Source organism: Pseudopodoces humilis, chromosome 5 (genome assembly GCF_049639895.1).
Source record: "Pseudopodoces humilis isolate 2021_Gansu_Grassland_sample_001 chromosome 5, ASM4963989v1, whole genome shotgun sequence".
Lineage (NCBI taxonomy): Eukaryota > Metazoa > Chordata > Aves > Passeriformes > Paridae > Pseudopodoces > Pseudopodoces humilis.
The window spans coordinates 57964634-57976888 of record NC_142204.1 but is presented as its reverse complement, the minus strand read 5'-3'; the positions used below and the strand labels follow the sequence as shown (position 1 = coordinate 57976888).

The 12255-nt window shown below is 40.3% G+C and overlaps 1 protein-coding gene across 2 annotated transcripts in view; it reads left to right on the top strand.

Moving 5' to 3' along the window:
• Positions 1 to 12255, top strand: part of GRAMD4 (GRAM domain containing 4) — a 72112-nt gene that overhangs the window by 37418 nt on the left and 22439 nt on the right. For both annotated transcript variants that reach the window (XM_014249045.2, XM_014249044.2), the window contains exon 4: positions 7944 to 8064. In XM_014249045.2, the coding sequence (XP_014104520.1) occupies positions 7944 to 8064 (121 nt within the window). The remainder of the gene's footprint in view (positions 1 to 7943; positions 8065 to 12255) is intronic.

Sequence of the window (12255 nt, the reverse complement as noted above, 5' to 3'; positions counted from 1 at the left end):
AGATACTTATATTATATACCATGTATGTTGAGTTCATTTCTAGCTTTCCTGGGCAAAAAAACCCCAACCCAAACTCTCCAGAACTCTGGCTTCATTTTCCTGGAAACACTGTTGGAAGAGGCAGTCGTGAGCAGTGTAGGGCATTGTTTGGGGGTCAGGAGGCCTCAATACAGACTAATGAGCGGATCTCCATTTCTCACCTTCAGGGACTCTGCTCTGACTGGTGGAGGAGATAGGTTGGGCTTTCGCTCGCTCTCAGCTTGGCTTCCAAGAGCATGAGGTTCCCGAGACCAGGGGATAGGGAAAGGATGTGACTCCATGCCAGTAGAGCAGCAGGCTGGAGTCCTGGGGCTGATCCTTGGTCTGAGCCTGGCTTGTGCAATCTGCTCTTGTCATTGGACAAAGCATGTACTTGATGTAGGTGATGATGCTGTTCATGAAGATGCCCAAATGCTGGAGGATCTTGTATTGTCACACTGCCTTTTCATGAGACTGATGAACCAAAATGCAGCACAGTGCTCAGAGGGATGTATTGTTTGAGCTCCTCCAGAGCCTTGAACAGATACCACCTACACACTGTGTTATGTACGTGGGCTGTGCTTGTTTCTGCCTTTGTGTGTGTTCCCAGCTTGGCTTTGTGAATTGCAGAAAGGGTGTGAAAACCCAGGCAGGGCAATGGTCAGCACTGTTGTGCCTCTCCCTTTTGTTTAACTGGGATGGAGATTCTGGGAGCCCCATGTGGAACCTGCATTTCCCTGCTCAGCTTAGTAACACAAAAGCCTTGGAAGAGCCTGCTGCTATTCCTAAGCCAGACGTTATTTCAACATTTATAGACTGTTTCACTTCTGCCAAAACGACAGAGTGAAAAACATTCCTGCAATAATGACAACATTTTTGCAGTTCTGTTTATTTTAGGTGGGTTTTGCGACACTTCTGGCATTTTTATTCTCTGAAATTTCTGAAAATTCATAGAGCAGCAGTATTTTTCATGACTTTTAAACTGACTTTTTAAGTGTATCCAGCAATACAAAACTTTCTACTTGATGTTTTGAGAAAGAGCTCTGTCTCAGTAAGCTGTATTTTCAGGAAGTGTAATTTAAAATCCTTCCCTAATGAAGGGGAAATGGTCCAGGTCTGTGTCTATTACAACATGATAAAGCTCCACTGAAAGCACTAAATATAAATGTAAAGTTACTAATTGGTAGTTAGCATAACTATTTTGTACAAACCTTAGCAATGGCATCTCAGTTCTTTCTAACTCATCCACTCCAAGTAGGACATAACAGGAATGGTGAGAGAGGAGGTTGGAACAGTTTGCACAGAGGAAGAACACTGTCAAATATGATGTGTTCTGTAAATCAGTCCTCCTCATCACATGCAAGAGAACACTTTATATGAAACTCTTGCTGTTCAGGTGAGGAGAGTACCACCAGTGAATATTAACAGACTGAGAGAGGATGATGGTTCAGACTCAGGCTTCCCTTCACTGTCTCTGGATTGGAGTTGGCTTATTTCCTATCAGCAGAGCAGGAGCCCACGCTGCTCCCCGCCCTGTAGGCGTATGCAAAGAGGCTCAAAAACTGGTCCTCTGAATCTCTGCTTAGTGTAAGAACTGGGGCAGGAGCTCTGTCTTTGGAACAGCAAAGAGAAGCACAAAGGAGTGATGGAAATAAAACAAAGCAAAAAGTGATTGTTAAATGGCCAAACCTGTGTTAAAGTTTTTAAAGGGAAAATGGCATGACTAGTTGTGAATATGACAGGTCACTTCTTCGTTTTGATGTTTGCAGACTGAGATGGAGAAAGGTGGTGTTGAAAATGTGGGGTTTATATTTATCTGTGGCCTATATAAAACAGGGCAGAGAGGAGGAAAAGATAGGCGCTCAGTAAAGATACTAAATCTTTAATGATTCTGTCTGCCTTTTGGCTTTTCATGACACCAATATTAGTGTCTATTATAAAATCTTTTCTGTTACATTTTCTGTATGAAAGATTCATGCAAACAAGCATGGCCTGACCACAAAGGAAAGCCATTAAATTGGCAAATCAAGTTGTTAACAAACACAAAAAAAAAAAAAAAAAAAAAAAAAAGTTCTTCAAGGCCAGTTGTCCAGCTGTGGAGAGCAAGAATGCTGGTATCCATTTTGACAAAGGATATTTTAGGTCATTTTTAGGTTATTCCTTCATAAAATACTAAGAGTAATCCTCCTAAGCAGTGAGTTTTGGGATTCCCAAGTGAAATGTGGAAGTCCAAGCATGAAAGATGACATGACTTTAAGGGATGGCTTAAAGAAGAAAGGACATTTAATAAAGTTGAGCTGCTAGAGTGATGACTTAAATAAGCACTTTGCCAAGCATCTTTGCAAAGAAGTAGAATATCTCACAATGTCTGGGATCAAAAGGTAATGTTTTATCTGAAATCTTTTGGGTAGATTATGTTAAGTTCTTTGGCAATCTCCATGGTTCTCAAGTCACTGATGGAAAAAACATATGCCCTGGAGAAGGAGAATCATGGATTAGAAGAAGAACAGGTAACAAATAATGCACAATTAAGCTGTGTCTAGTTATAGCTATAAACTGTGAACATGTTTTCAGAGGAGTATGTAAATTGCAGTTACTGTAACTGTACTGTAAGGAAAAAAACAGGTTAGGAAATTCCATTGTGGGTTCTTCTCCATCAGAGAGTTGAATGGTCAGATAGCATTCTTTCTTTGTCTTTGCTTTATCATATGTGATGAAGCCATTCCATGTGTTTCACAGCACTGTCATTTGCTGCTGGTTTTTAAGGTGAAGACTAAAAGCTCTTGAGTGTGTCTATGATGATAACAAATCTGTTTTCAGACTCCTGACATTTTGTTAGTAGTGTCATATAGTCGGTTTATTTGGGACAAAGTTGACATATTAGCTTTCTGTAGGAATTGGGAGCCTGGTAACGGTGGAAGCTGCCTTCCTTGAGAAACTGCCAGTGTCTGGCTCTATCAGCACAACTAGTGAGATCCAGATTGAAAGTGTGTGTTTGGGATTTAGTGTGTTTAGTAACAATTAAATAACATACTTGAACTCCAGTAATGTTCAAAGGGTTGTAAGGAGATTTACCATGATTAACATAGATGTAGAAAGGTTATTTTTGTCCTGTTAAGTAAGTGTTTCCCCATATAAATATGACAGGGTTGCACACATGCTTTTTGCCATTTCTAGTTTTTAACTCAGTTTCCTTAGATTTAACACTAAGCTGAATTCAGGTAGCTAGATACAGTGTGACTGTCTGTCTCTGGCTCTGCTCTGAAAGAAAATTTTGGTCATTTTGTCCTAGAGGGGGATTTTGCAACATACCTGTCGGTCTAGGAAGGAATGGTATTATGTAAAACAGCTATGAGGAGGCTCCCTAATCTACATCCAATCCTGGGATTAAGGGAAACATCCGCTTTACTGCACAAGCAGTTTTGTATTAGAAATCCAGCATTTTGCCACGCCTTTCTAGCCTGATGTATCATCCTTCTTTTCTAAACACTAGCATTTTGTTCAGTTTCACCAGGACTAAATACTTGGGTGTTTAAATGCTTTTTATCAGAACATTTCTTTACAGGCAAGTATTCTGCGGAGCAAATTGAAATTTTTCATTTGCTATAGTGGCTGATGCTGTAAGATGATGCAACAAAGCAGTGGGTGCTGCTGTCTTAGAAGTTATTTGGTATCAGCTAAGCTTTTTGAAATGTTAAGTCTTTCAGTTTCAATTTCCAAATCCTTAGAGTTCAGGCGCGACAGTTCCATTACACCTCACAGAGGATAAAATGCTGTAGAAAAACTGAAATGGATACAATTTTTTGATAACCTGTGAGATACATCACTGATGATGGTCTTTATTATGGGGTCAATTCTCCTAGGGTTTGTAGTGCAATAATAAGTGTAATAATTACTGTCATTGAAACACCACTGTTGCCTTGTCTTACAGACTTTTATAGCTCATTTTAAAAGAGCAGTACTGTCCAGATATTGTCCTGCCTTTCTTTTGTTCTGGCTTTGCTAGAGAGCTTCTAAAGCATTTTTTCAGGGTCACATCTGCTGTCACAACCTAAAGGGTTACCTGGTGTGTAGGTGTTTAGGGGTTGTGACTGAGTTCATAGACTTCTGTAAGACTCGAGGGTATGGAGTTTTTTTACACTAAATTCTCCACTTACTACAGATTGTGACAAAAATCATGGCTAGCAACTATACCTATGATTTGTAACTCAAATATATATATGTGTGTGTGTGTGTATAAAAATATATATTGAGCTGTTATAAATTCTTGGCAGTAACCAAGCAGGTCTATACTGTTACAGGCTACTACAGACTTTTCACTAATGAAGCAAACTTTCCAGTAAAACCACAGAAAATGTAGTTATGATGGATTATTTATATGCACATATACAAATGTTTACATTAATACCAGTTTCAAGCTTATTGGACAGATGTCAGAATGGGCCAAACCATCCCATATGTGGGAGGACAAACCAAACTGTCCTGGGTGAGGGTCCAAGGTCTCTTAGCAAGTTTGTGTGAAGAGCTCATCCTGTTTGGGAAAGGAGAAGTATGTGCAGCATGCAAAGTTCTTGGAGAGAGGAGTTTTGTTTTGGATAAAAATTATTTCATATCAGAGAGAGATAAGGAAGTGTAGGGCACTACTGCTTCAGCAGCCAATAGATGCTGTTAATTTCTATATTTCACCTAGAATAACCAATGGATATTGTTTTCTGTTCTCTCAAGCCAGTTATTATTTTTCTGGACTGTTTTCTTTGTCTTGCAGATATAACGGTCAATGGCAGTTACCAAGTCTTACTTTGTCAAGATGTTTCCCATGTTTTCAGACTATTTTTCATCTTTTCAGATGATATGTGTTTGTTACAGTTCCTTGTTTTCGTGCTTATCGGTGGTGACTCAGGGTGTCTCAGGTTTCTAGGTACCAGGCTATGCATTTCAGAGAGGCCAGCTGCACTTCTCATAAGGCTTCTGGTTCCCAGGCTTAGTTCCCAGGCTTGCCAGCATTTTCTCTGTCAGTATTTCAGCAGACATTTTCTTCTTTTAGTAATTTCCCCCCTCTAACCAAGTCATCTTTATGGCTACTCACTTCACCTGAATGTCCAGCTAAGACATGCACTGAGTCTCTAGCAATATTTTAATGTTTCTTGCCCTGGAGAAGATAGTGAGCCGTGATGGATATACTTGGGAAGGAAATTGTGGAAACTAATTCATCTGGAAGCTTGACCTTTCATGTTTTACCCTTTTGTGTGTGTGCAGAGTGGCAAGGATGTTTGAATTTTGACTGACTGAAGATGAAATCCAAGGAGCCCTCCAGTCTCATCATCAGGGAGGGTACTCATCTGTAAAACCCAGTAGATAGATACCATGGTGAAATGTTCTTATGGATTCTTCTCAGGGGTCTGTGACCTCTGTTCTTTGTAGCCAGCTTCACTCATTCTGCAGGAAGACTCTTCAGGGACTGAGAAATTTACTTTAAAAGTGTAGTCCAGGCCGAATGGTAGATTATTTCAGGGGAGAGAGCAAGGAAGAACTTCCCCCCCCTTCCTCTCTCTGTGGCTTGTATTGCTCAGCAGACTTAAGAGTATTTAACTAACTGAACACGAAGGTTTTACAGTGCCAGACCACACTGCTGCCAAAGCAGCAACAAATACTGCTTTAAGGACTTGATGGGGTGGATTTGAATTGCAGTCATGTATGGGAAAGTTAGGAAATGCTCTGAAATGTGAAGCTATGACAGTCCTTAAAGTTTGGATATTGTATTTTTTTGTTGTTTGTTTTATAGGAGTTCTGCCTCTTTCACTGCGCGCCCTGTAACTCTGCCTCTTTCCATAAAGAATATTTGGCACTGCTTGTCCTTTTTGGAGGACAAGAGGTAATGTTTCTGGAGGTTTTGTTTTGGTTTTAGTAGTACAAGATGTAGCGCAATTAGAACAACTGGAATTAAGGAAGCTGGAAGATCTGACTTTCAAGGACATTGAGGTTAATTTATAATGTGTGTGGTTTTCTTATATACACAAAATACATAGTCACTTCCTCTTTAATAAAACAAAAAATGCGTAATGAAGAATTTTTTCCCTTTAATGGTCTTGAGAAGATAGCATCTCTATCAAGCTTTGGAACTTTCTGTGATATCTTCATGTTATTGCACAAGCTCCAGTGCACTTGAAGTGCAACAGATGTTTCCCCTCAGCTGTGTGCAGGCTCTTGCTCTGGAACAAGGCAAGCGTTTGAAAGTAGGGTAAACAAATTATAACTGTAGTTTTCTTGTTGGATTTCAAATTCCTTGTGGATATGCAATTAGGAACAGCTCCATGTAGAAGTGTGCCCTTATATCCATATCTTTCCATTTATTTGCAGGAGAGACAATACCTGCTGCAACAGTGACATTTCCCTGCCCTACCCTTGGGGATTCTCAGTTTTAGTTGCTGGAGGATAACGTGGTTTCTGTGCTCCAGCTCTTCTTCCCAGGGCCACCGTGTCTCAGTGGGGAGATGGATAACAGCACTGCTTGCTCTTTGGTGGAGTTCAGTCTGTAGCCTCACAGTGGAAGCCATCGCGTTGTCCCCTTGAATCCTGTATCTTCTTCCCATCTCTCCTAATTCTGTGCTCTGAAGCTCTTCGTGCTGCAGGAGTGCAGACAGTCCCCCACCAGCAGGTGAAGTGATTGGACACACTGCACTAGGGCTTCCTGCAGGGCATGGAGAGTGTATCAGTTCCTCTGGATATTTGCACTGCAGCTTCAGACCTTCTCAAGAAGCATGGTGATTGGAGTCAGAGAGGCTCAGATGTCAAAAGTCTCTGATTATCAAAGATTTAGAAGGCAGTATGTGAAAACAAATAAAAGAGATTGTGTAACAGTCCTCTGGAGGGTATAACATAATATACCAGTCTTGTAAAACAGTGTTAACAGCCTGAACCCCCTGTGTTTGTGATGATAGTGGAAATAGCAAGTAGTTTATGTTCTGGTTTGTTGTAAACTTGAAATACACCTGCTGTTCTATTATTGATTGTTGTGATTGAGCTTAAAAACCATCCCAGAGAACAAAATGTAGAGTTTGGTTTAAAAAGAAAATAAAAAGAAAAAAAGAAATGTCTCATGTATGCCTGTCTGGGAAATGTTGTCTGTAATAGTGACCCCATTTTAACTCTAGAGTAAAATAAGGTCATGAGCAAGGACACTGCCAGTGACAAAAGCAAGGCTAATTAGCCACAAAAAAGCCTTATGCATACTTGATGCTAACTTCTTGTGAAGAACGCTGTGAGAGCGTGTATGTGTTTTTATAAGTAATTATGTGAGTGTGTTTATATATATAATTATTACACGTAAGTTAGTAGGGCACACAATAACCTTGGAAAAGTGTAAGAATTTTAGCTTAGTTTGTTGTTTCACAACCCTTTCTTAAAATTGTATGGTGCCGAGTCTCATAGAGAGACCATCTGACTTGGTGCCAGAAATTAATGGGCATGGGTTTATATGGCATCATATACCCTGTTTTGAGTTCATGGTTTCGTGTTTTCCCACCCACAGACATGAGGGAAGAAAACATATACTTTTTTTTTTGTTATGACCACTGGATTTAGCAATAGACAGCCTTTCCTGCTGATTATTTCTTTGGGGAATGAAGAGTATGTCGTGTTTAAGTAAAGATAGCTTGTACCAAGGGCTTATTTTGCATCTTGAAAAGAAAACATTAGACTTGTTTTCCTCCTTGCTTAACAATTGTAATGAAACATTTTGTACTTGATACAGCTGTGTGCTTTTTTGCAAGTCTGTCTGGCCCCTGAATACTTGTTTTCTTCTGGTGAACATATTTGGTATAGCACAGCTAAAAAAATCCCCCACAACTTACCTGTCATAATTAGATTTAAAATTTCTTAAAGAAATACTTCAGGGTAACTAAATCTTTATCTTCTTTAATTAACAGAGGAGGAGCTCAGGAAGCTGAGAGAAGAAACAAATGCTGAAACGTTAAGGCAGGAGCTAGAAAAGGAACGGCAGAGGAGATTAGAACTAGAACAAAGAGTCAATGAAGTACTTAAAGCAAGGTAAGAGGAACTTCTTCACTTTAAAGCTAAAAGCCACTCGAGAATGCTGTCTCTGGAAAATGCTGGTAAAAGCTTATGTTTCAAGCCTAGGTGCTCTTAAAATAAATCAGTAGTTCACAGAGGGAGCAGCTGTCTATGTTGTTCTGTAAAACTACATAATTAACATTCATGTATATATAAGTTAATTTGCCATATGTACTGCTGTACATACAGAAGTGCCATGACACTTTCTAGAGGAGATATTCTTATTTTCACCTCTTCTGATACCCTAACTCTGGGATCTTGCCTGCCTGGATCTACTGAATGCCAGAGCCTTTGTCATGCCATTGCATACAATTACCTTTCTCAAAACCAGTGTCTTCTCCAGACTGCCCAATCCTTGTTTCTCCTATTCTAGCAGCAGCAGGGATGTCCCAGTGCCACAGCAAAGCCTTAAATGCATGTGAGTAACTGCAATTTGAGCTTTCCTTGCCACTGCAATGACCGATGGAAACACCTCCCTATGTCCCTAGGTCCTTTCACCCTCAAGGACATCTATCTTAATGATGCAAAGCATCACATTTGATGTTGTCTCTCGTTCCTCTGTTTAGCTACATAGATCTTAAGACCATGGCAGTTGCTTGAGGGCCTGGTTGTTCTAGACCATTTGTGTTGTAGCTGCCTGTTTTATCTTCCCCAGCAGAAACTGAGATTACTCATCTGAGCAGCAGGATCTGTGGCTCACCACCAAGTGCTGTCATCAGGAAATAGTGCAGGCTGAGTTGGTGATCCCATGCTAAGCACTGCCAGTTACTTAGAGATAACAGGCAAGAGCAAACAGGCAAAACATTTTGCTTGGATTTGCGGTTTCCCAACGCCATGCAAACTCTTCCCGGCATCCTGCTTCCTTCTGTACTCGGGTGTAAAAATACCTTCCTGCTAGGGCCAGTCCACATCCACTGGTAGCAATGGAAATAGGAGCTATTTATGGGAAACATGTGGGCCTAGTTGCTTTGGGTGGGTCTGTCTACTTCCTGATCCTATGGAATCATGGAATTATTTAGTTTGGAAAAGACCTTCAATATCATCAAGTCCAGCCGTTAACCCAGCACTGCCAAGGCCACCACTAAACCATGCAGTTCAGAGCCACATCTGCATGTCCCTTAAGTACCTCCAGGGATGGTGACTCAACCACTTCTCTTGGTAGCCTGTCCCAGTGATGGAGAGCCCTTCTGGTGAAGGAATTTTTCCTAATACCAAATATAAAACTCCCCAGTGCAACTTGAGGTTATTTCTTCTTGTCCTATAGCTTGTTATATGGGAGAAGAGGCTGATCCCCACCTGTCTACAACCTCCTTTCAGGAAGGAGACAGCAATGAGATCTCCCCTGAGCCTCCTTTTCTCCAGCCTAAACAGCCCCCATTCTCTCAACCACTTGTAAGCATGCACAAAGACTTCATTTACTGGTGTCAGAAAGTACATTGCTGTCTTTCACTTCGGTCTGTTTGCAGACATGTTATCCATGAATTTATTTAACACTAGTAAGTGCTGGAACTATCTTCCACTAGAAACTATTGTATTTAACACTAGTAAGTGCTGGAGCAATCTTCCACTGGAAACCATTGAGACAATAATTACAGAAGTCCCTTCTTAACTCTAAAGAAGGATTTTATTTGCTTTCCTTTTTAACAGATTTTATAGCGGTTTGAAGAAGTGTCCCGTAGTTACAGAATTGTAAGATTTGGTGAATAACTGTTCGGCATTCAGTTTTTTTGCCATCCTTAATGAGTCCTTTCTTCTTACATGCTCTCCAGACTAAAGAGTTCCAGCTTTTCCACTTTCTCTTTAAGAGTACTTCAGCCCTTTCATCACTTCAGTTGCCATTCTTTAACTGTTTTAAGAGTTTGAACAGTATTCAGAGTGTTGGTGCACCAAGGCTTTAGATAAAAGATAGATTAGGCCTTCCCTCTTACTCTCAGTACCAACTACAGGGGGATTTTTTTTAGGTGATATTTTACAGGGATGGTTTTCCAAAATCAGTGGTTCTGCAAGGGTGGTCTGTGTGAAGTCTTGACCTGTGTTGCCGAGTCAGCTTAGAAGGGGCTCTCAAAGTTCCTTGTGGAAGAGTCTGGTTCCCAAGCCAGCACCACAGCTGTGCAGTGGGAAGGTGGCCCAGACCGCTCCAATCTGGATGTTTTTTGAGTGACATTTTAAAGTTGCTCTTACATCTGGGATGTGAGAGTGCATTCTTATTGCTGGTGCTGGTTGGTGTGGCTGTGTATCCAGACTGGTATTGCCTGTTAGAGCAGACAGCTGAAGAGGAGCAACTTGGGCCTGTTGCATGCTGAGAGCATCTGCCAGCACAATAACAGCTGTACAAAGCAGTGAGCCTTGTTGCTGTTGGAAGATGAAACTGACGCTCAAGGAGAGGATACTTTCTTGCCTGTGACTTGCTGCCTTGAAGAAGTTGCTTGAGATGCAAACTCCATGTGCTTATCTTTGGTGCTGGCACAGGCCTTCGGCTTTGTTCCAAGGGCAGCCATGCCTCTCGTGCACAGAGAAGGGGGAAAGAGATCCCATTGCTGCGAGTCTTGGAGGAGGATGAGGAGCTGTCTCCTTCTGCAGGAAGGTACACATCATCCTGCTCTGTTTCAGAACAAGAAGGCTGACTCAGAGTCTGATGTGGCCCATGCAGCTTATGAGTAGAGGTTTTGCAGAGAAAATAGATGGAAGGTCTTTGTTTATCAATATTTGTGTCAACATCTGTGCCTTGTTGGATTGTCATTCTAGCAGGAGTGACATTGCTAAATTAAGGTACGATGACATAGCTCCCTGAATGCCATTTAGATATCCGAAGGATTACATTAGCTTGGTATTGCACTTGGGGATTACATTCAGCCAATTATCCTCTCTACTCAAGTGTTTCTTTAACTAGTCTTACTACTATTTCAACCTTTTTGTGATAGGCAGGTGACAACAAAACAAGACTTTGAAAATTTTTCAGTTTCTACCCTGAAAGAGGAGAAAAATTTGTTTGTCCATTGATTTTCTCTTAACTTGTGCTTCATTGTGTGAAATTCTTCACTGCTTACAGTATTTTAGACTTCATTGTAGATATTTAAAAATACTTTTATTAGGACTATAGGTGAAATAGTCATATACGTCAGATATGTAAGGGGTCATATTTATTATGCCTGATGGAAATTTAATTTTGTTAAGCAGAGTAACTGCAGAAGGTTCTATCTGCTTATGTCAAATGCACTCTGCTTCTAAGGTAATTGTTTAGAGTTTTACAATAGATATTCATATGTCCCGTGGGGAGAGAGCAGCTTTTTGGTGCTTAGTTGAAAGCTGAGGTTCGCGTGTACTGTTCTTTCTGCTTGCAGATGTAAACTGCTAATGAAAACTAAACTATATTGTGGTATATATACAGAATGAAATTGCTTTAAAAGTTGCAGTATTCAAAAGTATTTATGAGGCAGATCAATACATGTAGTAATATAAAACATGATGAAAAAATGTTTGGCAAGGAGAAAAGTTCACAATCTAATTTTTTTTTTCTAGTGAAAAACACGGGCTTTCTTCGTTGAGGTCGCAGTCGTGCACAGGGAAAGGGTGAAGTAGAAGAAGAGGATTTTTAGTGCTTTTGTTTGTCATGGTGTTTATTGTTTGTATATCTGATTATTCAGAAATATAGTGGCCTCAGCTGAAGTTTTCCACGGATACAGTTCAGAACATCCCAGCATTTGGTATGGCAGCTGAAGCTTATGACATTTCACAAGCAGAGTGATGCATAAATAATCTGAAATAGTTTGTGTGAGCTGTTACTGACATATTTTGCAAATTGTGAGCTACAATCTTGCAGAAAACAAAAATAACAAAAAGTTTTGCAATAGCTCTTACAAGCAGCCTCTGACTTATGCAGCGCACCTTGTTATTAGTATCATTGTGAAGTACTTTTACAAGGACCAAATAGACAATGCTTCTGCATAAGTCACTGTTTCTTCATTGTGGATGAGAATAGCAAGGGCTTTTGAAATGTTTTGTGTATTTTAATGGGAAGGAGATGGAAGGAGATGAAAATTATTTAACTTGGTTTTTTAACAGCTCTTCAGGGTAAGAAGCTATGCATACCTGAAAGATAGGTTTTTAGACTAGGCTAAGAGAATACCTGCTTATTTTTCTGTGTATGAGGTTGGAATGTGCTTTCGA